This window comes from Xenopus laevis, chromosome 6L (genome assembly GCF_017654675.1).
Source record: "Xenopus laevis strain J_2021 chromosome 6L, Xenopus_laevis_v10.1, whole genome shotgun sequence".
Classification (NCBI taxonomy): Eukaryota; Metazoa; Chordata; class Amphibia; order Anura; family Pipidae; genus Xenopus; species Xenopus laevis.
In genome coordinates this window covers 57,683,366-57,710,783 of record NC_054381.1, presented here as the reverse complement: position 1 = coordinate 57,710,783, position 27,418 = coordinate 57,683,366, and the positions used below count along the sequence as shown (strand labels likewise).

The following is a 27,418-nucleotide window of genomic DNA, read 5'->3' as shown; positions in this document are numbered from 1 at the left end:
GCAGATGCCATGTGGGGAAGGATGGACTACGTTAAATCCTTTAATGTATGAGCCCTAGATGAGCTTTGTTTCCTGTTCCACTTTTCCTTCCCCGACCCCCAACACTGTAAAGCAGTAATAAAATAGCATTTAAATAAGCAGTGAGTTGAGAGTAAGGTTGGAAAGTTTTACACGCCTATTCTTTTCTGTTGTGACCCACTTCAGCCATCTGTTAATTCCAATAATAGAAATGCCTTAAAGGGGTTCTTCACCTTCCAGCCCTTTTTTGCAGTTCAGTTAGTTTCAGTTCACCAGAAATAAAGACTTTTGCCAATTACTTTCTATTTTCTATATGTGTCTGTTTTCCTAATATTGAAGTGTAAAGTTCAATTTTTTACCTTCTAAAGCAGCTCGGGGGGGGGGTCGTCGACTCTGTAAACTGTTCTAAATCGATACATTTAGTTGATACATTTCCTATCTTTGTCCCTGCTGAGCAGAATCCCTGGATCAGCTGTTAGATTTGATACAATAGTTACTAATACTCCAGAGATGCTGCTGAGAAATGTATCAACTAAATGTTGCAAAATTGTAACAGTTTAGAATCTGTGCCTGAATTACTGAGCTGCCAGACTCAAACACCAGACAGGGACATTCAACTTAGATTTTAGAAAAACATAAAAAATTTAAAGTAATTTTAAAGAGTCTTTATTTCTGGTGAACTATCTGAAACCAACTGAACTGAACTGAAAAAAAAGTGTTGTGTCTTGATCAGCCTGTCACAGTTTCTCAACCACTGAGGAAAATTCATGTGCCTGTGTAATGAACCACATTCTTCATGTAAAGAATCAAACTGATCCATTAAGATTTCAGGATTGAATTGTGCAGAAAGTAACAGTTGTTGATGCATGCAAAGTGCACTTGTGTATTTCCTCCTGCATGTACTGTACTTTATGGGGTTTTAACGCCAGGATAAAGGACATCTTTTCTAATTGTGTACTTCTAACTCTCTCTTTTAACTGCTTTCTGAAAACTAGGAAAAATGCCAGAGCTTCATTTAAAACTACAGTTTTTATCCTCTGTACTGCAACAGGCGAGGCTACTCTTTTGTTGATCCATTATAATGTCCTTTTATTTGGAATTCCTAGAAAGAAAGTGCAGTTTATTGCATTTTCAAAACCCACATTTTTTCACATACAGTATATTTTAAATTATTTATTCAACAAATTAAAGTAATTCTTTATTTTTGGGTAAGAGGGAAGAAAAAATAGGTTTAATGCGCTTGGCCTGAAGAATAGTGGACATGGTGTAAGTTGATGATGGTGCAGGAAGATTCCCCAGTGATTTGGCTTTAGGGTAAATGGTTTTATTACTGAATGCCACACATGGCAAACTGTTATCCACTTCAATGATGTGCCATAGGCTCATCTATATGGTCAGCAGACTATGAGGCACATGGAAATACTAGCTATACTGAAAAAGGATGTTTTATGTCCAAATTACTCAATAACCTCTGATCAAGTTCAAGAATTAAAGCCGGTATAAACAACAGTTACAATATAATCAATGATAAAATGGGTCTCAATAAGTTGGACTCTGTTCAATGGCTTTGATCAATGAGTTGAAATAAATGAGACACTATTATGTATATACTTTTACATACTCTCCATATTGGAATCAATTAAGTTGAAACCTTTTATAGACACATAATTCTATTTTTGCTTGTGATGTGTTGAGTATTTGAATGTGAATTACCTGCAAGTATCAGATAATGTACAACTGGTGCTCAGCATAAAATGTATTTAATGGAGTCAGTTTCTGGACTGAACTCCCAGCATACTCCAACTTTTACAAAAATCAAGTAAACGTTAAACTGGAATTAAAGATATTTTTGCATTAACATTAAATTCAGGAAGTTGGCGCCAGATTGGCAAAAATGTGTTATTCTCCCTTTTAAACCTTGACAAAAAAACATGGTGAAAAAATAAAAAATTACAGTTCAGATTAAATAGTTTTCCGGTGATTTTATGGTATAAACAAATATTTAATTACAATTTGAATTTTTGTCTTAATATTTCTTTTATGACCCCCCTCCTTCCCCCCATTAAAGGAAATGTAGTCCAGCAACATCAGGGATGTATTTTAAAGTATAAGTAAACCTTTTAAATGAGTAAATGTAAAATTGATGAGGGTGCTATTTTAAGCACTTTTGTAATGTACATTCAGTATTTATTTTTTTTAATTCCAAGATATTAAGGGATACATGTACTGTTAATATGAATGAATTTCGTTACAACAGCGACACCTGCCGGTTAGTTTCTGACCATTCTGACCACCAAGTAGTCAAGGAAGTTGTCAGGAGAAAGAAAGAGGCTGCTCTGATTTTCTTCTGCTTAGGAAAAAATAGTAGAAACCTTTCTCACATCTTTCCTAAGCAAAAATACACCATAACATTATTTTGACCATGCTATTGTAATGATGCTATTTCAGAAATGCTCAATGTTAATATAGGTATGGGATCTGTTATACGGACACCCCTTATCCAGAGAGTTTCGAATTAGGGGAAGGTCATCTCCCATAGGGGCAAATTTACTAAAGGGTGAAGTGTCTAACGCTGGTGAAAATTCGCCAGTGTGATGTCATTTCTGCACTTTGCCTATTTACGCGAAAGAGCGTTACTACACAAATTTACTACGTTTTTGATTTTACTGAACGTTACCTCTATCGCCAGACTTGCCTTTGCCACCTAAGACCAGGTGAAGTACAATAGAGTAGATAGGACTTGGTCCAAAAAAACATTTTTCCCCAAAAAAAAAAAAAAAAAAGTCCCAAAAACGCTGACGTCTTTTCCTTTTTACAGGGTGATAGGCTGAAAAAGATCAAATTTTTTTTGGGGTACCCTCTTTCCCCCCTTACATTTGATAACATATGGCAACAAAACTATACTGTGGGCTCATGTGTAGGGCAATATAAAAACTCTATATAATTTTATTAAGGTTCCCTGGCCTTGTGTAGTGTAATGTATTTGCTGCAACATATACGGCCATTGTACTTTAACTGCACGCCGTATGCAAATTAGCCAACGCTAGCGCAACTTCAAACTGCTGATCGTATTTTCGCTAGCACAACTTCACAAGCATTTGGTACCCTGTGCGCAACTTCGGATCTTCGTGAATTAGCGGTGTCCAGGCAAATTTACGCCCGGTGAAGTGTTGTAATGTGCGCAAAGCCATAGCTGGCGAATTTTCGCAGGAAAGTAAATTTTCCCCATAGACTCTATTTAACCTTAAATAATCCAGATTTTAATAAACTAACTTTTCTGTAATAATTGAATAGTACCTTTTACATGATCTAATCTAAGATATAAGGAATCCTTATTGGCAAAACCAGCCTATTAGCATTCTTTTTAAAAGATTCTCTAGTAGATGTGGAGGCCTTTTTATCAAAGGTCAGATATTAGTGGTTTTAGAGGTTTTTGAAACCACGACTAAACTCATTTATTGAAAAGTTCCAAATAAAAAAGGTAAACAATGCTCTAAAAAATACAAATACCTCGAAAACCTCTACAAATTTTCAGTTCAGTGGGATCAGCTTAACTCCAATTGACTTCTATAGGACGTCAACAACTTTTACCTGGCAAAGTTTTGTATTAGTGGTTTTCGTGGTTTGTACACTTAATTAATTTTTTTTAAAAATAATGAGATAACTACTAATTTTTAGACATTAGTGGGGGAAAAAAACGTAAAATTTTATTTGAAACAGACCCCTAAAAACGAAGAACCAAATTATGGAAAGATGGGTTATCAAGAAAACCCCAGATTCCGAGCATTGTAGATAATAGATGCCATACCTCTATATGAAACAGGCAGTGAGGGAAATCCTCTTGGCTGGAAAGGGGGGATAAGCTCATTAGTAAACAAACACCATATCATCTTCTGTGTGTATGTATCTGTAAATGCCACTTATAAGTCCAATGAGTTCATTGGTTTTATTATAGTATTTTATTTTGTTCTTTTAAGTAGCTGTTTCAAAGTAAAGGTGATAATCTGCAGGACTATTGATTGATTAAGTGACCTTAAAAAGTTGCATATCAATGAAATGCATTTTACTGATTGTAAATGTAAGTAGTCCCATGAGTGTAATAATGAGAAGGGAAAGAGCTCCAGAATCTGGAACAGACACAGTAAGCCATTTTAGCCTCTTTTAAGATAAAATAGCTGTGCATTTATCATAGCCAGAAATGGTAATCATTAGTATTTAGTAATGCAATCAAAAAAAAAAAAGAATTTAGAAGACCAGGGCAAAGCATGCTATTTATCAAGTGTACATCATGTACATTTGACAAAGGGCATGCTTGTCCGAAACATGTTGTGTGGTGCATTACCAATAAACAAACATGGCAGCATAGATCTGCTCCTCCACTTCCTCCATATTTTTTATTCTGAATACTACAGGTATGGGACCTGTTATCCAGAATGCTCAGGACCTGGGGTTTTCTGGATAGCATATTTTTCTGTAATTTGGATCTTCATACCTTAAGTGTACTAGAAAATCATGTAAACATTAATTACATTTGTTTCCAATAAGGATTAATGGGGTATTTTTATCAAAGAGTGAAGTTAGAGATCACTACAGTCCACTAGAGTGAAATGCCGCCCCTCTCCATTCATTTCTATGGGATTTTTAAAGGTGTATTTATTTATCAAAGGGTGAAAGTTCACCTTTTGATAAATACACCTTTAAAAATCCTGTCGAAATGAATGGAGAGAGGCAGTATTTCATGCTAGCAGACTGTGGCGCTCTCTAACTTCACTCTTTGATAAATATACCCCATTATATCTTAGTTTTGGATTGAGTACAAGGTACAGTTTAATTATTACATAGGAAAAGAAAATAATTTGTAAAAATTTGGATTGTATTTGGGGCAGATTCACTAAAAGGTGCCTGGGTGCCGAACGCTGGTGACTTTTCACTAGCGTTACTTCGGCAGTGCGAGCGTTTTTAAGCAAAATTACGCTAGCGTTCGCTTCTGCCTAGCGAAACTTTGTCAGTCCTCTTATGCTTAGGTCAATTTGATTAGGACGGGTACATTAATGTCATATGGACGTCTTTATTAGAGATGTTGGTGCAAATGCTTGAAGTGGCCACTTTTTATTACAAATGTCCAAGGAACCTGAATAAAGACAAAAGAGATCCGATAATGCTGTACACACATGAGCCCACCCTAAAATGAATGTTCCATGCCCCTCATATGTCTGGGGAAAAATGTTAACCCAAAAAGTTCAATAGTTAGGACTTTTGCAGGCAATCCCACTTAAAAAAAAGTCGCCAGTAATGCATTTCCGGCAGACAGGATATGCTGTAACTGACATAAGATTGAGGAAGATCTAGCTTAATTTTAGCAATTCGCCTGGTCTGCGTGGGCGAAGTTAATGCTGGCGAAAAAGGTAACGTTCAATAAAATTCGCACTATATTGAATTTGTGGATCAACGACTATTTGCTGCATCGAACAGTCGCCTAGATATAGTGTGCGAACGAACGCTAGCAATGGTCCCATTCGCTAGTGAATTGTCGCCTACACCTGTTAGTAAATTGGCGATGTCCCTGCGAATGGGATTTCTGGCAAAATGTCGGTAGCGTTAGCCACTTCACCCAAATCTGCCCCTTTGAGAGACAGCCTTTCTTTCATTTAGAGCTTTGTAATGTAAAGGGTTTCCGGATAACGGATCCCATACCTGTACTATTGTGCTAAGAAAAGGAACACAGAGTTAAGTTGAACGAGGATCTGTGTTTGCTATGTCTGCTATGGCTGATGATATTGACTGGTTGATTCCCTGCAGTTTTTGTGACTCCGATTCGGCTGAAGTGATTTTGAACCCATGTGAATGCCTACGTTTTCTTTCACATGATGCAAACTTTTATATACGAATTTAATTTGACTTGTATTTATAAAGAGTAGAAATATCAAACATACAAATGATACAGAAATGCTGATTGATACAATAGAAAAAAAGGGTCCTGCTTATTAGAGCTTACGATATTTAATGCCATTATTGATGCTGTGCTGCAGAATAGGTGCCATTTGCACACACGTTCAGTAATAAAAACTTGCACCAAAAGTCGCTCACAATTTACCAAAGCAGACACTAATATGTGCCTATATTGGTACATCACAAGCAAGTGGTGGTGCATGCTACTTATTGGACTCCTAAAATAACAATCGAATTCAGGAGAAATTATAAAGCATAAAGTATGATATAGTTAAAGTTGATGTGCGACTCATTATGATGTTTTTAAAACCAATTCATATAGTAGCAAGAAATATTGAATTTTGATGACTTAATAAAGGTGTCTTGTTTTTAAGGACCCTAAGAAAAATATGGAACACTTGGGTATTCATTAGCAACATAAAGGAGTATGGGCTCACGAAGACCTATCTATATTGATAAGGAGCATTGATTTCCAGGCCTTTTACTGTAATGCTCACCATGGTTGTATTTCTAATTGGCACTTGTGAGTGTAAAAAGCACTCAGCACCCTAAGGGCTTCGCATAACTCTGTTTGAAGAGAATGAGCAGCTTTTACCGCTGTCTTAATGACTCATTGGCTTTCCAGCAGGGTCAAAAAAGTCTAAGTTTATCGGTAATTTTCCTACTTGCTTTTGTTCTCACACACAATGTAGTTTAACCACCACTAAATAGCTATATAATATGTATGTGCATATGCACACATACTACCAGGATAAACTTTTGTATAAGGAATTTTTTGACATATTTAAGTGATTGTTCACCTTCCAACACTATTTTCAGTTTAGCTGGTTTGAGATAGTTCACTTGTGGTATGTTAATGCACATGCCATCAGAAACTGTTTTATAACTGTGTATTATGTGCAAGTAATGTATGTCTGCAGCTTCATCTTGCTAAGGGGGCCCTGGAAGTAAAGCCTCATCCAGGCCGTTGTTCATTCCAGGGATTCAATGCCATTTCTGCCATGGGGTAAGTTGATATACTTACCTCAGGAGGCATTTTGGCAACTTGAAGATTTTAATTGAATATTTTTTAACCAGAAGCACATCTCTGTTAGAGAAGGCAGCAGGCCCAGAAACGTCTCTGCAGGGATCTCTTGCATTCATGTGCCCTGTACTGGCAAGCAAATTGTCAAGTTGCAGAGAGAGTGTGTGTAGGTGGAAGTATCGTGTAAATTCATCCCTTTTGTGACATACTAGTTTTTAGATGACATGCCTCACAGTCAGAATTCTCAATGATGAATCCTTTTCCATTAAATGGGCCACTGGCCCTAGCGATTTAGGAAAATATTTTATTGAATAGTGTTGGTTTAAGAATATTTTAAGAAGAGTAGTTGTTGTCCAGCAACATTGGTATGGAACATATAGTAATTGGACATGAGGGCATACAAGTTAGGAAGCATCAGAGGACGCAGCTCGCTTTGGGGCCCTGTTCTTACTACCTGTCCTATTATAAGTGATAAGGACAGGGCTTACTTTGCCTCCCGATGCTGTGCTTTGCTCCGGGTACAGGATTTTCAATCCAGTGTGAGGAACAGAGCATAGTTTACCTCGGGGAGCAAGTGCTACTTGAGTGAACACTAAGGGGTGCACACCTGTGCCCTGTGGTAAAGTAGATGACCCTCAAATCCAAATGGCTACTGTTCATTGTATTTTTAGGCCATATGTAATAACATAATTTCTTCTGACCTTTATCATGTATGATTTATAATATTAAAAGTGTTTCTGCCCTTCTAGGTCCATACAATATAGAATCTGTAGCACCTATATAAAAAAAAACAATGTCGATTCTACATTTTGGCTCTTTGATCTATGATGTGTTCATTGTGTATAGACTGAAGATTAGTCCACTAATTTACATTTAGAAGACTATGTACTAAGTACTATGTACTAAGTAGTCCTTGATATTATTGTCATTTTGTGTTATTATATTATAATAAGTGAGATGATTTCCTTCCCGTGCTTGCTATGTGACGGGCCATGCTCTGAAAAATGTTTAAAGAGGGTGATGTCCTTATGTTGAAAATGGCAGGATTTTAAAAACATCTCAATGTGAGGGGTAAATGGGATATGGGAAGGTCAAAAATGACCCGTATGTTTGGCACCTGAGAAATGCTAATATTGATAGAATGGTTTGGCAGGGTAAAGAAATGTTTTTTGAGGTAGTAGGCGATGTAGAAAGATGAAGGAGGCAAGTTCAATTATTGAAATGTATGCAGATGTATGTAAGATATATATATATATATATAGAATGTATATATGAGTAAGAAGACAGTGCTTCCCAAAAGTCTTGTAAGGAGCGTTTGTGTTTGAAGTCTGGAATAAACACAGGTTATAATATAATGGGGTAGTTAGATTTTTTTAAATGGTTTTAAGATGGAGCACTATCTTAGTATCGAGTTTTTGTGCTAGAATGTCCTGGTGAGTAGAGGCTGCTGATTATTGAAGGAAAGAACTATTTTACCATAAACCACAATGCAGAGTACAAGCAGTACTATAAGAGTAATAGACACATAAAAGTGCAAATTGGGGTAGTGATGTATCCTGCAGCATCGAGCAGTGAAGTAAAATCTAGATGTACACTCACTCCTTTTGACTCTCTTCTGATGGTCTTACTGGATTTTCATTGTGACCATATACACAAGCCAATAAACTTCCAAACTAGTCAAGTTGGCTGTACAGACAGATTAGAATACATTTAGCATGTACACAGTGTAAAAACGAAGGCAACGTCTACAAATTATGATGACTTTTTTGACCTCCATGTATTTGGTTCGTTTTCTAATGCTCTGCTATTTTATCCCCATGTGCTCTTGCACATAAACAGAAGTACTCTGCTGTGTCTCTCTGCAACATATCAACAGAGGTCCTTAAAGTGATCAATGCCACGGAAGAAATGATAGCAGAATCCTCGGGTCCGTGGGGATCCCCAGCAAACACGCATGATCTCGGGTCTTTTCCTATAGGAGCTGATCCTGTAAGACTAGATGAACAGCTCACCAAGCTGGAAGAAAATGTAAGACTGGAATTATTTTATTTTTTTAAATAGAGAGTAGCAAATTCATGATATAATAATAATTTCAAAAAAGCCATCTTTACTGCTTTAATTTCAGTCTCTGTTAGACTTGAGAATAGCACTAAGTTTCATTATAGTTTTCATCTAGTTTTATTTTTATTCATGAATGGTATTTGTTTATGTGAAGGGTAGTGGCACATTTATTGGGTCAACGTTTCCTTTGTTTCACAGTCCCTGGTGCCATTCATAACCATTGTAGAATGCTGAACTAGTTGGTAATGGTTTGCAAGTTCATTGCAAAAGGCTGGAGTGCATCAGCTGCCATATGCAAAGGAAGCCATAGAAAAAAATCCTGTTTATAGGTAGTAAACTTTACTTGTACAGTACAATATTTAAAGTGCAATTTTTAACATGAGCCATTTCCATTGGGATTTATTTATGGGTCCAAGTCTAGATAATATATTATTATTTTATTGCTAAATCTTGTTTTATTTAAGTACAGGGTGACTATGTACACTACAATGAATCAAGTTTTCTTGTCTTTTTCCTCAAATTTGCTGTGTCTGATGGGTCAACCTATTGGTCTTTTTTCATTTATGAACTGTTGGGTGTAACCAGAAGATAGCTGATAGAAACATATGTTCTTTGTGAAATCACGAGCACCTCTTTTTGCTCTTTTTCTTGTAACCTGTTCTGTGGAATCAGGAACAACCTCTCTGCTTGAGCAAAATGAATCCTAGTACTAAGCACTTACAATATTCATTTATTGTGTCTCTGCACGTACATTTTGGTAAGTGACTGGTGATTGTGTCTCAGGGGATTAGGAAACTTGGTCAAGGTAAAATACAAATAAGCCAGTAAAATAGGAAGGTCGGTTATCGCACTTTGTGCTATAAGACTTGACATGACCAGAAGACATCAAAGACCCCATTGGTCAAAAAATAAGGTGTTGCTGTTATATACTGGGGAAATACAAATTAGGTTTTCTCCGTCATTTAACTGTGTACATATGGTTCATGAATGTTAAACTCAAGGGTGAAATAATTCACCACACATTGCCAGGCATCGCAGTGTAAGAAAAGGCATAAAAATGGCATAATTCTTTTACGTGCTTTTTAACTTCCACCGGAACTTACAGATCGGAAGCAGTGTAAAATAATAGCAGAAAATATGGCATTCGTGATTTATTTTACACAGCTTTTTACACAGTTTTTTTCCATGAATTTTATTTATCATTATTTTGAATTTTGTTTTACACAGCATAATAAATAGGCCCCTAAATGTACTATTCCAGGCTTGAAGTTGATGTATAGTGCTACAAAACACTTTTAGGGGCAGATTTATCAAGGGTCGAATTTTGAGGGTTAATAAACCCTCGAATTTGACCCTCGAAGTAAAATCCTTCGAATTTGAATATCGAAATCGAAGGATTTTAGCGCAAATACTTCATTCGAACGATTCGAAGGATTTTAATCAATCGATTGAACTATTTTTATTCGATCATAAAAAACTTAGAAAAGTGCTAGGGAAGGTCCCCATAGGCTAACGGTAGGTTTAAACTGCCGAAGTATGTAGTCGAAGTAAAGAGACATTACTTTGACTATCGAATGGTCGAATAGTCAAAACGTTTTTTTAGTTTGAATCGTTTGAATCGAAGTCGAAGGTCGTAGTAGCTTATTCGATGGTCAAAGTACCCAAACAAATACTTCAAAATTCGAAGTTTTTTTCATTCGAATCCTTCACTCGAGCTTAGTAAATGTGCCCCTTAGTGTAGTCACAACTTTCCATGGCTGTGCTGAGAGTACAGATTCCTAATTCAGAGCCTAGTTAAAACACAGAGCCGACCCAATTTTGAAACTGGAACATATGAAAGCCTCATTTATCAACAATTGGATAAAGGAAAAAGCTTACAAAGTATATCATGACTTCTCCAAAAATGCCAAATGGTTCCAAACTTCAGACCTATATCCTAGAAGGTGCGAATCTGCAGATGAAATGCAGATGTACATTATTAAAACTTATTGATCATTTTACTTACATAAACAATACTTTGCCTGTAGATCTTATTCCTGATACCCAGTTGGCCATTTTGTTTTGTAAATCTCATCACATCTCTAACAATGTCTATGGGTTCTGTATTTAGCTATACTTGACAACCAAAAGCTTTATTGCAAATAAATGGTACGGTGTATGCCCAACTATGCAACAAGTTAAATGCATTTTCTGATGGATTATAGAAATGGCTAAACTTACAGCCTCATAGAATAATAAAATGGACAAATTTGAAAATGTTGTGAATCTGCCTATATTGACAGGTTTTGCTCCATACGCTTTAATAAAACAAAAATCCTTTGTGCATCGCAATACTCTTTCCCAATCCCCCTTCTCTCCTGGTTATATGTTTTTACCAGATACATCATCTTGAAAATTAATCCCAACAATTGTATGAAATGAGGAGGATTCACATCACTGTTCTGAGAATTATTAGATGACAAATTGTATGCATATGATTTATAAAGTTGCATTGTCAAAGCAGTTCAACTGCTCTGTATTATAGGAAAAAATAAAGTAAAAAAAAAATTAAATGTTAAACATAACAAGCTAAAAAAACCCACCTATCTTACACATCGCATTTTAGGTAAAAAAAAGCTGTAGAACCCCACTTCCATTTGCACCATGCCTTTTGCAGTCCAAGAGATAAGACTGCGCTTCCTCAGTCAGGACAGTTGTGGGATGTGCTATCAATTCAGTTTGTTTCATAAAACTTTCTTTAAGTAGTGGAAAATCCCTGAAATATATACAGTAGTTGTGAAACAGGATATGCAGTGCAAAATATCTCTTTAGTCTTTCAGCCTATATGCAAATAAGTGTAAATCATTTCCATTGTTTGTCAGAAAAGTTTGGTTGAGTAGCACATATAGAAAGCTGGCATCCCTTTAAAAAGGAGAACTGGACCCTATAAATTAATATGGCTAAAACTGCCATGTTTTATATACTGAACATATTGCACCAGCCTAAAGTTTCAGCTTGTCAATAGCAGCAATGATCCAGGACTTCAAACTTGTCACAGGGGGTCACACTCAGTGGGGTCTGAGCAGCTGTTGAGAAGCTAAACTTAGGGGTCATCATAAAATTATCAAGCAGAAACTGGGGTTGGCCTATAAGCTGATGGTACAAGGCTGATTATTACATTTTGATGCTAATTGCACTGGTTTCTGTGCTTCCATGTAGTTATTATCTGTATTAATTACTAATCAGCCTTATATTGTGACATTTATATTCTATGTATACTATATATTATGAGTCAGTCCCAAAGCTCAGTAAGTGACAACAGCACAGAGCATGTGCAGTTAATCAGCAGAAAAGAAGATGGGGAGCTACTGGGGCATCTTTGGAGACACATATCTTTACTGCTAAAGGTCTGTGGTTGCCTTGGGCTGGTACAGAAGCCCAAAACATAATGTACAACATTTTCTAGCCTACTTCTTTAGCTTAACTTTCCTTGTCCTTTAACGAAAGCAATGTTCCCTTCCTGCAGCTGTAAGATGCTATAAGGGTGCACTTAATTATGTCATTTTGGAGAGGTGCTGGAGCTGTGCCACTTTTTGGTAAAGAGGACACTGCCTTTTCTTACCCAGCTTAGTTCTGGTAAATCACATCTCCCAGTGGAGCATGTTTTAAATTGGTCTCTCTCTGAGTTACACTCAGGCAGGGAGTGAAAGTACTCACTAGAAATAGTCCAGTCCCCAAAGTACAAGGCCCTCTCCAGCAGATTCTCTATTTCTGAACCTGACTGCTTGTGTCCCTATGCTGGCAGACACCCAAGGTTCTAACCCTTTCTGCTGTCCTACTTGGAGCTATGGACACTCTGTAATCTAAGTAGTTTTAGTTTACTTTAAGGTAGTCTTTGCTACCTGTGCGCTTCAAAATAATGAATATATAGAGTGCATATACTGTTCCCTAGACACCTGGCAAAAGTGTCATTATACTCAAAGTAGAGAAAATAGGAAAGTGCTCTTGCATTTTTAGCAATGGAAAATTGTTCTTGGTTTCAGGGGAATAATCCTTCCAACCTCAGGAATATGCCCCTGAAATGTTGAATAGCAATTATTTTTTATTTGTGTTGGCATGCTGCCTGCAGACATGAACATTGCATATGGGCCTTCATATTACTATATTTGCAGTTAAAGCCATAGTGGCGTTGGTTATATTTTCCTTTTTTGCTTTTTATACATTTTGAGTGCAAGTGTATGTCTGTATTACTGGTTTTTGTGCTTGTCTCTGCACACATATGTCAGCTTTTTGTAAATAGAAGTGGCTTTCATTTATGAAATGGGGTGTATAGGGGTATATTGGTTCTCCCTTTAGTCCTGCATCATTAAATAGGAAAATTCAATCTGCACTAAGCAGTACATTTTTAAAACGGAAAAATAGGTTGTGTTTCCATGAAAGGGGACACAGTCCCTCCCATGAAATGTAAATGTCCTCTGGTGTTTGAAAAAAATCCCTGACCATTACTATAGAGAATTATTAGCTTCCCTTCAGCAACAAATACACAAACAACCTGAACTATCCCTCCTGCTTTTTGAATTGATAATATTAGCAATATGCCATAACATGATGCTCCTCTTGTTTTAGACTGAGCATGTGACTGAGCAGTGCTTCATATTGTTATGGAACTCCTCAGTGGCTTGAGATACAGGTAAATGCAAATAAAAGTAGAGCAAAAAAAATCTGCAACATAGATGAAAGGGACCAAGAGGGAAAATACATTTGTTATATGGATCATTTTAATTTACACTTATATTAAAGTTAAAGGTGGCCTTGAAATAATATTGTTGCCAAGGTGCATGCCGTCTTGAAGTTAAACTGCATTCAATATCATCAATATTAAATAAATGAAAGCAGAAGGCGTGCAGTTGTTTGCGAAAAAGAAATGATGGCTAAAATACAAATTTGCATTCTGAATCAAAACAGCTTTGCAAAACACTTATGATGCTGCACAGGCAGCTTAAACAATACAGGCTGTGGGCAAAAACAGTCAATTTTGGTGCATAGGAAAGTATGTTTTCTCTTCTGATAAAAAAATCAGTAGCTTGTAACTAAGATGCATTAATCCAAATTGGTGGGAAAACAATTCTATTGGGTTTATTGAATGTTTAAAGATTTTTAGCAGACATAAGGTATGAAGATCCAAATTACAGAAACAACCCTTATCTGGAAAACTCCAGGACTTTTGCATTCTGGATAATATGTCACATAACTAGTCCTATACCTAGTACTTCTCCAAATGGCACATTTTTTTTTAAAAAGACATTTGCTTTCCTCACTAGACACATAATTCAAGATAGTTTCTAAGAGCCTGAAAGCAGACTTGTTAATGTCATAGAGAGCAGTACCATGTTATTGATTTTGTAGAGGTCTCTATATAAAAATACAGGAGCATTTTACTTTGATGCTGACTTGCAGGAATTAGAACTCTGCAGAAGAACAGGTAGAATTAAGTGGCTCAAAATATGAACATTTTAAAAAAGATCTTGGTCTGTTCATGGAATGAGAATGTCAGAATGCTCTTTGCAGTAAAAATCTAATAACCTTAATATATGGAAAGTGATTGTTATACTTTGGATCGTTGTCTATTGTCATGCAAAATGAAGATACTTTATAAACATAACATAACTAAGCAACTGAAGCAGTCGTATAGATGACTGGCGAGATACTTATATAACCATATATGTAACAAATGGCAACAACTTGAACTTTCCTGGCTAGGTAGGATAGCCATAACAGATTCTACCACGCATCCTATACCTGTTTCGAACAATGCAGATTCACATACCCCCAAAGTTTCTCAAAGATCTCCAAAAAACCCTTCAAACCATCATATGGAAGGGTAAGAAACTTGGACTGGCTCAAAAAATATTGCAATTCCATTTACACCTGGGAGGACTAGGAATACAAAATGTCTCACTATACCACAAGGTGTCCATCCTGGAAAATGTGATAAGAATGCATAGCGCCCTGGCTATAAAAAATTAGTTGATATAGAGACTTTCTATCTGTCAGGACACACAATAGCCGACATACTGTGTACTCAAACAACCAAAAACCCTACCCATCCCTACAAAGAACCTAATAAACAACCAGGCTACTTCTTAAGTGCTGGGACATTTGCCGCAAGAGGCACAAGTTAGGAGACTTTCGATCAACTCTTACCCCCATCACTGCTTCCAAACACCTGATCCTGAATATAAACATAGGAGAACTGCTTACTTTAGGTAAGCATTTGAAGACCTCCAAAGGAAATTCTACATATCCAGCAATGCTAGATACCCCCTGATGCAAATAAGCCATTCATTGCAGTCGTACCTTCCCAACTACAAAACACTAAGGCACTCCACATTTATGGAATTCCTTTGCAGAGAAAGCAGATGTGGTAAAGGGGTGCTCTCCAACTGCTACAAATTACTTCTGCAAAAAGATCCTGATCAAAAACTTCCATACCAACTTATATTGGAACAGGACTTAAACATCGAACTTACAATGCAACAATGGGGCAATTGCTGCACCCAAAGGAGCCACCAGGTGCACAAACCATATTGAGATAAATAGGAAACTGCTCTTGGGATGAAATCTGACACCCTCCAAAATACAATGCATCAACCTCATCTCCAACAGCAAAATCGGGAGAGGCTACAATACCACTGGCATCTTGCTACATATTTGATGAGAGTGCCCTCGGGTGAATAAATTCTGGGACTCTATATTGAACTTTATACAGACACATTTTGAATGGACAATTCCCCTTAAACCTGAAATAGCCTGCTTAACATCCCCCCACCAAACTTTTTGTCTCTAAAGTTGAAACTATTCTTTCAAATTTTCTTGGCAGCTGCCTCAATTATATTGAAGAAACACTGGATACACACTGCAAGAGCTGTTTACACTGCTCTCTAGTCACAAACAGATGGAAAAGATGGCGGCTACCTTGGAAAATAGGAAGAGGTCCATGACAAAATATATGGCTGCCATGGCAACAATATACTGCCAAAATGAAAAATACACAGCCTTCACAAATTGAGAGATCATCACTTGTTCTGCTTGCAAAGATGTTATATAGTATTCTGATATTAGCAGAGTGTTAGTTGTATGTAATGAAATACCGTTTTAAACTAAGCACAACTTTATTCTTTACGAGTATGGTCTGCAGCTGCAGTATATAACAAAAATGTATATTTTTGATGTATATTTTACAGGTTTACCTCACAGCTGGCACAGTGTATGGATTAGAGGGACAGCTTAGTGAGATTGAAGACTCAGCACGCAAGATTAGCAGCGTTACTACTGAGTTAGAACTTGCTGACCTTGAAGATCAAGTCGCTACAGCAGCAGCGCAAGTTCATCATGCTGAGCGTCAGGTGATTAAATGGGGATTAAACATGAAGTATCTTCAATTCCCCTGTTTCTCCTATTTTGCTTACATTTTTCATGATTAAAACAATATGGAAAAGTATGTTCAGAACAAGCCCTATTGATTAACCTCATGTAAATATATGTTTATTTGTTCTCAGTTTTTGTTTGGTATAAGGTGCTACACAGTGTCAGGTTGGGCCTGCTCCCATAAACACCTACTCCTGCGCTGCTGCGGTGCACACACCAGGGCTAGATTTTGGAGGTTGGGAGGGGCCCACGGGGACTGCCAGCAGGGCCCTTGATTTTTCAGCACTGGTGGGCACCCAAGGCTCCAGTCCGACCCTAGTGCTACACAGCTATTCATCATTTTTTATAGATAAGTTTACAATATATAGGGGAAAATTTACTAAAGGGCGAATTGACTAACGCTAGCGAAAATTCGCCAACGTGATGTCATTTTGCCACTTTGCCGATTTACTAATGGGTGCTGGTGTAAACTCGCTAGCCAAGTGGACCTTCTCTAGCGCTACTTCGCACCCTTACGCCAGGCAAAGTTGCACTATGGTGAAGGGACGTAACTACGCTAATTCACTAACTTGCGGATTTTACTGAACGTTACCTCTTGCGGCAGACTTGCCTTCGCCACCTCAGGCCAGGCAAAGTGCAATAGAGTAGATAGGGCCAAAAAACTCTGGCGTCTTTTACTTTTTTATGGGTGATAGGCTGAAAAAGATAATAAAACTATACAATGGGCATATGTATAGGGCAAAATAACAACCCTTTATTTGATGAAGCTTTCCCAGCCTTGTGTAGTGTAATGTAATTGCTGCTACGTACGTCCATTGTACATTAACTTGGCGCCGTATGCAAATTAGGCATCGCTAGCATAACTTCGCTTTGCTTGATGAAGTAAAGCTAGCGCAACTTCGCTACCTTTCATGTCCCTGAGCGCAACTTCAGATTTTTGTGAACTAGTGACGTCCATGCGAAACTTCGCCTGCGCTTAGTGAATTTGCCCAATAGAGACATTGTAATACAGTATATACTTGAAATTTTCTTTACTCTTTGTAATACAAATTTTCTTTCAGATTTCTGATATTGAGAGTCGGATCTCAGCCCTTACCATCGCAGGCCTAAATGTTTCCCCTTGCGTGAGGCTAACCAGAAGACGGGAACAGAAAAGCAGTAGTCAGGTAGTAATGTGGTTGTATATGCATTCAGCCTTATTTTTTAGTGTAAAAATAAAAATGGGATAAATAGATAAAAAAATTCTAATATAGTTAGTTAGCCAAAATTGTAATGCATAAAGGCTGGAGTGAGTGGATGTCTAACAGAACAGAACCCAACTTCCTGCTTGTCACCTCTCTAACTATGAGTTAGTCAGCTACTATAAGGGGGCCACATGGGACATAACTGTTCAGCAAGTTTTGATTCAGCTGACATTTAAAGCAAACAGTTGTGAGCCATGTGGTCCCCCCCCTCAAGTCACCGATTGGCTACTGACTGGTAACCAATCAGTGGAAACCAAAAGAGCTGCAAAGCAGGAAGTAGTGTTCTGACTATTATATTAGACATCCAGTCAATCCAGACTTTATGCATTACATTTTTGCCTAACTAACTATATTAGAAACATTTTTTTATCTATTTATCCAGATTTTATTTTTATACTGAGCAATTCCTTTAACATTTATATTCTACATTACAATCAGTCTCTAAGCTCAGGTAACTGCCAGCAGCACAGAGGATCAGCAAAAAACAAAAGATGGGGAGCTACTAAAGACATATTTATAGGCACAGATAAAGGGCTGTCATTGCCTTTGATTGGTATACTCCAAAATTAATGTGAAGCATTTCTACTACTTCTTTGTTAAGTTTAAGTCCTCCTTTAAATACCAGGGACATTGTCAGGTCAAATCCATTGACTGATGCTGGAAATGAAAGATAGCTAGAAGCTATGAAATAATGTTCTGTGATTGATCCTAAATGCACTTCACTGTTTCTTAGATATAGTATTCCAATGAATAGAATTGCTGGGTGGCATTGGTGTAAATACAAGGGAGCTTACAATCATAATGGACCTGTTTTGTGGCCATTGGGCACTGATACATTTCAATCTGAGAAAGTGATAAAATTTGTGCTTTAAAAATAAGTATAATAAGAAAATATAATTCTTTATAATACACAAAAGCCATGAATATCCTGTAAATTATATCCTGATAAACGGTGAGTTCTGATGTCATCAGTTATAAACGGTGAGTTCTGATGTCATTTCTGTCACATGACTCACCGAAACTTGTGTATTATAATAAATAAAGTACCCCCAGTTGTAAAATATGAGGATATTAGAAGTTACCTCGGAGTTTCATGACCTGTATAAAAACACTCGGCCTTCGGCCTCGTGTTTTTATATGGTCATGAAACTCCTCGGTAACTTATAATATCCTTATATTTTACAAAAGGGGGTACTTTATTCACTATATTATCTGTCTCTGTGAGTTTACAATAATATTATATTTTATGTAGTAGCATGTACACTAAATCCTTTAGCCACAGACTATCACTGTGACTTTCACTTTGAATTGCCTCAAAATGTGGATGATTTTGACATGAGTAATATTAATATTTTTAATAATACACCCCATCTTTCATTTTAATAATCCGTTTTATTTTCCAGGTACAAACAATAGACACCTCTAGACAGCAAAGGAGAAAACTACCAGCAACTCCCTTGCAAGGTCTGTAGACAACTAACCTGTTTTTTATTATTCTATTTTTATTTTAGATATTTTTTTTTCTGAATCTCCTACCCTCTTTGATTAAGGGGCAGATTTATCAAAATGTGAGAGAGTAATTAGAAAAATTCACCCACTTACTAATCATTCCTGTGCCATAGAAATAAATAGAAAGTGGGTGAGTTTTTCTGTGGTGAGTTCTAACCTCACATTTTGATAAATCTGACCCTAAATGATGGGCATAAGGGCAAGGCCAGACGTGGCATTTTTACGCTGCGTTTTAAAAAAAGCTCCACCAGGCGTAAATACGCATAAACTGCACTACCACTGAAACTAATGGAAAACGCACTATGTCAATTCACACAGGGCACTTGCAAGCCAAAATCCACCAGAGGACGACAGTATTGGCGTTTTTCAGCAGAAACGCCAATATGTCAAGAAACTACCAAATCAATAGACTCTATGGGATCTGCACGTTTGAAACCACACTTTGCGTAAATACGCAGCGTATTTTAAATATGGCGTCCAAATTCTCAATGAGAAGTGCATGTTGGGAAAAGAAACCTACGTGCTGAAAAACACATGAAAAACGCATGTTGACAGGTCGCGTGTGGTTTCACTGGCGTATTTACGCCCGGTGTTTCTTTTTTAAAAATGCAACGTAAAAACGCCACGTCTAGCCTTGCCCTAAGCCTTCAGCTTCAGCCTTCTAATGCCTTTTCTCTTTATTCCGATTTGTTTTGAAGTGTTTACTTTGTCTGAAGTATATTGCAATGTACTACCAAATCCTCTTTCCTGTCTGACGTCTGGATAGTGAGACAGGCTTTAATTGAGCTCAATGTGTATTTTTACAGTTAAAATCAATACATAAGTACAAAATGCTTAATATTAATAGCTGTTGCACAGATTTCTGGGGGATATTTTGCAATGCTACCATTTAATATATAAATATACAGTACTCATGATATCCTTTTCTTCAAAAAATGTAAAAATAACCTCATTAGTACAAATAATTCTGTGCTGTTTTGAAAGATTGCAAGATTTTTTTTTTTACCTGCTGCTTAATTGCTGGAACTTCTTTGTATCTCTCCCTTAGCTTCAATTCTCCAGTAACCACTAAAACATTAATTTCTGCTCGGCAACCCCACATTATTAACATCATATAATTATCTCATCTTCTCTCATCTGCATCCCTTCTGCTCTGCAACCCCCATCTGTCACCTATTCTCTCTGCTCTCCCTTTCTGCTTCTTTTCTATTCCACTTTCCCTCCCACTCGCTGACCATGTGTACCTCTGCCCTCATGTTTTTGTCTTACCTGCAATTAACTTTGTTGACCGCTGTGAAAATGTTTTGGTGTTGTAAATCAGATTGAAAATTAAATATGATAAAAGTACACTTCTGCAAAGTTTGTGGCAAATTATTTTACATTAAAGTGTTACCTGTAAATAATCCAACATGTACCACTTAATTTGAAAGTAAGGATTATTTCCCCTATAAACAGCAGGTATTTAAAGTTTTGCATGACGCTTATTCTGAAATGCTGTTAGCCCTTGCAGGAGGAGCTAAGTTTACATATTGTAAGAAGGCACAGCTGTGGGGGGGGGCCACAGAAGGGGGGGGGGGTTGGCCCGCGGGCCACCAGTTGGACAGCCCTGGTATAAATTATGGAATAACATGCATTGTTCTGGCATTCGCAATTTTATAAATAGGTACAGGTATGGGACCTGTTATCCAGAATGCTCGGGACCTGGGGTTTTCCGGATAATGGATCTTTCCATAATTTGGATCTGCATACCTTAAGTCTACGTGAAAATCATGTAAACATCAAATAAACCAAATAGGCTGGCTTTGCTTCCAATAAGGATTAATTATATCTTAGTTTGGATCAAGTACAATGTATTATTTCATTATTACATAGAAAAAGGATTATTGGATTAATTGGATAAAATGGGAGCCAGCCTTTCCATAATTTGGAGCTTTCTGGATAATGGGTTTCCAGATAACTGATCCCATACCTGTACAAGGGAGGTTTTTACAGTGTAAATTTGTGTGCTTTGTACAAAAATGTATGCAGACCACAGGGTCCATTTTGGAATCACTGATTATGATGGATGTGCCAGGCTTTCTCTAATTTCAGGGTCTATTTTCAGGCGCATCTATGTCATTGGGTGCAATGTTCAAATATGTCATGTCCCTGCAACCTTCTCTTTGATGTGGAGGGACTACATATGCAGATTGTTAATAAATAAGACCCAGTTGTTTTGGTGCTCATTAATTAGCCATTCATGATAATAGCCGTACAAATTCTACATTTTTACATGCATTATTTAATTTGTTCAGTACACAGTATTCATATTTTTACAGTGCTATATATTTTTCTTTATGCATGAAAAGATGAAGAATCTGAAGGCTCAGTAGTGACTGCTATGAGAACATTTAATCATAACTTTGTTCTCCAAGGATCTTTAACACAGCGTACAAAGGAGCGGAAAAATGCTGCCAAGGATGTTATGGTAATGAAAGAAATAAAATTCATTTGACATAGTGAACTTTGTAGAATCAAGGAATGTTTCAAATACTGTGAGCAATTGTCCCATATAGAGCAAGACACAAAAGTGAGCGGAGACACTTACTATTGAATACATTTGATAACACTTATTAGAGGTCTTTGCCTTTACTAGCCGTTGCACATATAAGTATAGGCGCATCCTTCCGTTTTAAAGCTGCCAGCCGTAATGAGCAGTGACATCAGTGGTTCAGCCCAGTTAGCCACCAGATAGTTACAGTATGTGTGGGTTGACCTGAAGTCCATGGGTTGACTACCGGTTGGCCAGCCATTGTGTTTCAGGTTTGGGTCCTGGTCAGGCTGGGGAAGTACACTCGTCCTAAAGATTCCCTGTCTTGGAACCAGATGTATGTACAGAAGTAGTGTACTGAGCGAGAGGATTCGGGTAGGGGTTAGACGAGGGTCCTACAATGGCAACATTTTGCTGGTTAGGGTTGGGTGTGGGTTAAGGTTTTGCAAGTTAGGGTTGGATGCAGGTTGAGTTTTTCCTGACCCTGGAAACCCTATTTTCTAAAGGAATTGTTTAGTGTAAAAATAAAAAATGTTTAAATAGGCTGTGTGCAATAAAAAAGTTTTCAATATAGTTAGTTAGCCAAAAATGTAATGTATAAAAGCTGGAGTGACTGGATGTCTAACATAATAGCCAGAACATTACTTCCTGTTTTGCAGCTCTCTTGGTTTCCACTGATTGGTTACCAGTCAGTAACCAAACAGTGACTTGAAGGGGGGCACATACATCACAACTGTTGCTTTTGGATCTGCATGAACTGTTGTTCCATTAAAAGAAACTTGGCGAAAATGTACTAAAGGGACGAAGTGGCCGTCGCTAGTGAATATTCGCAAGAAATACAATCCGCAGGGACATTGGCAATTTACTTACAGGCGTAGAAGATAAATCGCTAGTGAATGAGTGTAGCGCTAACAAAGTTTTGTGCCCTTTTGGCAGGCAAATGTTCGCTCAGGCGAACGATTACTCCGTTACTCCGCAAATGTACTAAAGTGCAAATTTTACCCCTTTCGCAAGAGTCTGCTTCACCAGGCGAACTGATAAGATCATGCTACATCCTCATCCTCCTCCTCATTATGTCAATGACATCATATCCTCTATGCAGAAAAGTCATAAAAAAAAGACAAAACTTTGGTGTTTTTCATATTTTAAAGTGGGATTGTGTTTAAAAGTTGTAACTGTTAATTGTATATTTTTAATACATTTTTTTAACCATTTGAGGGTCATGCCACTTTTGTTTTAGGGTGGGCTCATGTCTAGGACAATAGGATCTAGGATCTCTTTTGTTTTTATGTTGCTTCCTTGGACATTTTTAATAATAAGTGGCCACTTCAAGCAATTTCACCAACATCTCTAATATATATATATATATATATATATATATATATATATATATATATATATATATATATGAAAACATATATATATATATATATATAAACATATATATCTATCTATCTATCTATATATATATATATATATATATATATATATATATATATATATATATATATATAACCTATATGTACATGCCCTATTCAAATTGAATATGTTAACAAAGTTTTGCTAGGCAGAAATGAACACTAGCAAAAGTTTACTATGAAATGCTTGGGCTGACAAATTTTCCCTGGCAAAACTCTGCCAGCATATGTCTGCCAAGATTTGGATGAATTAGCTTATCCTCTGGGAATTAACATCTGACGAAGTGGCGCAAAGTGTGACGGAGCTTTCTGAAAATTCACCCTTTAGTGAATTTCCCCATAGAGTAGTGAATCACTTTATTGAATATTTATTACAAAAATATGTGCTAGATATTGAGAGAACTAGAGAAAATATCCTATTACCACGACATTACAGGTATGGGATCCGTTATCTGGAAACTTGTTATCCAGAAAGCTTGAAGGCCACCTCCCTTATACACCTTTTAGTTATTTTAAAAGTAATTCAATTTATTATTATTTGTAATATTGTTAAAAATCATTTTCTTGTTCTCCTGTAATATAAAATTAGTTGTACATTGTACAGGCACTTGGTCCCAACTGAGATATATTTAATCTATAGTGGAGGCAAAACAATTGTAATGGGGCTTATTTAATGATCCAAATTACAGATAGAGTCCTTATCCATGAAACCCCTGGTTCTGGGCATTTTGGATAACAGGTCCAATACCTGTATTAGTCTGTTTAGCAAGACACTGGGGCTCAGTTACTATCACTGGGCAAATTTGCCTTAGTACCGTAATCCAGAGCACCCAATCATCAATTAATTCTGATAAATCCACCGCAAGTAATATAAAGAAGGCATCTCTCACAATGCACATTGTTCGTATATGAGCTCCACTTTGCACAAAACTACCACAGCAACAGAAAAGGCAGGGCCCCCTTTTGCAAAACGAATATGTTGAAATTGATCCTTTAATTGCAGCATAATAAAGGCCACCAATATCCTTGCTGGCATGTGTTATGTATAAAACGTAAATATATTATATATAATATTTTTCTGTGTATCTTTTCAGGAACCAACTAAAGGCTCCACCATAATGTATTGAAGACACCGTAAACCTGCCAAAATTATGATGCCTAACGTTGTACACAAGAGTGCCTTTATTTCTCTGTCATTATTGTTTCTTTTACTATGTGGATTATTGTGTGAAGCTCAGTAACAGGCCTTTATTGAGATACCTCACTGGAATCGTCAGCATTGTGTTCTGCTAAAAAAACCTCTGCCTTAAATATTTAGCAGACGCAGTGAATGGGTACTGAGCTTCAAATGAATGGCTCTTGGTATAACAATGCACTTTTTATTTCTGTCCAAGTAGCACGGTAATGTGTCAAAAAACATTTTCTATCCTTATTTACAATGTACTCATGCCAAAATCTGTAAGAACAAATCTTTTTTTTGTGGCAATGTATTTGCAGAGCGTATCATTGTCAGGATTACCGTGCAAAGTTTTTGTAACAATTTTAAATATTATAAGTTGTTTGTATATAAGCAGAATGATAGTAACCGTCGTAACAAAAAGTTACATTTAACCCCCAATAAAATTAATGGGATAGATCACATTATCTGCTAAAAAAACCCTAATAGAAATGCTCTTAGACGGTATAAACCCATTCTAAGGCTAATCACAGAGATAAAAGTTGATTATTTCAATAGGTGACGTCCTCTTGATGTTTTAATCAAGTATAAAAATAAATATTGTTACCCAAGTCCTGTATAATCTTTAGCTTTCTTTTCTGGAAGTAGTCCAGAGATTGTGCTTGTTTCATGAAACCGAATTTGTTTAAACCTTTATACTGTCAACGTTTCTGGGTTAAAGCCCAAGTTTTGGGACAAACATGTCTAGCGATGTGTTTTTCCTGAAGTACAACTAACCTGGCCAGATCGCTGGCAGAATAAGAGTTAAACTTGTTACTAAGCCACTGGCATAACCCTTAAACAGGTAATATTATTTGGATTTAATAGTAAATATTACTATAAACTGCTATTTATTAGCGGGGTAATTCCTGATATTGTGCTGTTTGTGATCTAACATGTCTTTACTCGGCCCCTAACTATTTTTATATGATAGCGTTTCATTAATGAAGCTGTTGTTGCAGTTACAATTCACACCTAAGAATTATAAACCGCTATATCCAGTATGCGCAAATGCAAAAGTGAAAATAAATCTTGGGTTCTACATCTTAATCCGAAAAAAAATATTTAGAAATGTTGCCACAGAGTCAGACCTAGAACTTACTGTATCAGCCTAGCGGTATAGAAGCTCTATAACAATGTTGATTTTTGTCTTTAAATATGGCCCCAAATATCCATATGCTGGAGCATGTATAAAGAGAACACTCTGCATGTGCTGTACGACCAATACAAGAATACTCCTGAGGATCTGAAGGATATAGAGTTATGATGGGCAATATCAGAGGCACAGAGCTTTACTGTACATCTTGGCTGGTTAGTTAACCTTATAAATAAGATACTTCATTTTAAAGGAGAAGGAAAGCTACCAAAGCAGTTTTTTGCCAATAGATAAGCCACAATAGTGCAAGCTAATATTTATTCTGCAGAATGCTTTACTATACCTGAGCTCTATAAGCTCTCTCTGTTTAGAATAGCAGCTGCCATATTAGCTTGGTGTGACATCACTTCCTGCCTGAGTCTCTCCCTGCTCACTCATAGCTCTAGGCTCATATTACAGCTGGGAGAGAGGAGCAAACTGAGCATGTTTAAGCCCTAGCCCTGGAGGTTTATGCTGAAAACAGGAAGTCTGATACAGAAGCCTATGTGTACACAATAGAAGGAAAGAAATGCTGTGTTTTTCTTTTGACAGAGGACTCAGAGCAGAATTACTTTAAGGGTATACTGGTATATTTATATAGACCTTTCTGATAAAGCTTACTTAATTTTAGCCTTTCCTTCTCCTTTAAGACACATCATTGAACAGTGAAACAGGAAATTTCTATAGGTAAATCTGCCATAATGGACAAGACAGGAAACACATATAGAACTTTCCTTGCTAAGCTTGACTGCTGGAAAAACGTGTCCCATTGCCAATGACCCCAGTGTTCATGTGTTTTTAAAACAGAGCATTGTCACTGTATAAACCATAATGCTAAAGCTGAAAAATTCCTCCCCATTGTGTTTCGTGGGAAGTATTATGTATAGTGTGTTTCTGTTTCTTTTCTAAAGAGCTGTTTCAAATGAAGAGCCAGGAGTCAATTCTTTTCGTTTCCGTGGTGATTTTTCTAACCAAAGGAGAATGATGGCTGGTTACCTAACTGTTGACTTCTGTAAAGTTCTATACGAAGATTCTCCCTATTCCCTTTGTCGGTGTCTTTCGAGCAGTTCTGAGAGTTTAATGTGATGTCAAATGGTTCTCATGCAAGCATGAATCGCAGCTACTGTAATGTACTAATGTAGAAACAAATATATGTACTATGTAAGCACTGCAAAAAAAAAAATACATACAGTATATCAGATTTTAATTTTTTAGCAAATTTATTTGTGCCAAATATATGTAAAAAGAATTTATTGGTCAGACATGTTCTATTAATGAAGCTGATGTTTATTTTGTCATGAAGTCAATTTCATTCTTAGTTTAATATTTCTAGCAAGATTTTTTTAAAAACAAATTAAAAAGTGAAAGATAATATCAAGAGTATATAGCAAAGAATTTTATTTGGTTTGAAAAGCTAAATGTTCTGTAATTTCCTCGTTTTTTTGAAAAGCTTATTGACTGGAATGAAAAAGGCAGTTAATATGGTTTGGTGTATCCTAAATGCATGTTAGCTCAATTTTTCTGGAAAATAAAAAGCCTCGATTACAGGTAAAAATTAAAGAAAGTAAAAGCTATAAAATGTAACATTTGTCTGTCCTGTTACTTATTCTATTTTTATGTACATTTCAATGAGCTTTTTCTCTGGGATATGTAAAATCCTGCCTTCAACAACAAATAGGGGCAGATATATTCATGGTCTTTATAGAACAATCCATTCTGATTGACCGGTAATAATCTATTAATGCAAAGATAGACTCAGAGCTATATTTGAGCAATATTTACTTAATGGATGGAACTAGCCTATTGAATTGATTGGCCAGTTAGATTCCATTAAACAACATTGATGCACCGAATCCACTATTTTGGATTCGGCCAACCCCCCGAATCCTTTGTGAAAGATTCGTCCA

General features: G+C 36.7%; 1 protein-coding gene across 2 annotated transcripts in view; it reads left to right on the top strand.

The window, feature by feature from the left end:
• The window catches only part of myrip.L (myosin VIIA and Rab interacting protein L homeolog), a 187,285-nt gene extending 160,190 nt beyond the window's left edge, over positions 1-27,095 (top strand). The window contains exons 12-18 of one of the 2 annotated variants that reach the window (XM_018267523.2): positions 8,831-9,019; positions 16,276-16,437; positions 17,521-17,625; positions 19,107-19,167; positions 21,561-21,679; positions 24,255-25,687; positions 26,423-27,095. In XM_018267523.2, the coding sequence (XP_018123012.2) occupies positions 8,831-9,019; positions 16,276-16,437; positions 17,521-17,625; positions 19,107-19,167; positions 21,561-21,679; positions 24,255-24,287 (669 nt within the window). In that variant the 3' untranslated portion in view covers positions 24,288-25,687; positions 26,423-27,095. Of the gene's footprint in view, positions 1-8,830; positions 9,020-16,275; positions 16,438-17,520; positions 17,626-19,106; positions 19,168-21,560; positions 21,680-24,254; positions 25,688-26,422 lie in introns of those variants that run through there. The other variant, XM_041566087.1, reaches the window with a different exon arrangement.
• The last annotated feature ends 323 nt before the right edge of the window (positions 27,096-27,418 follow it).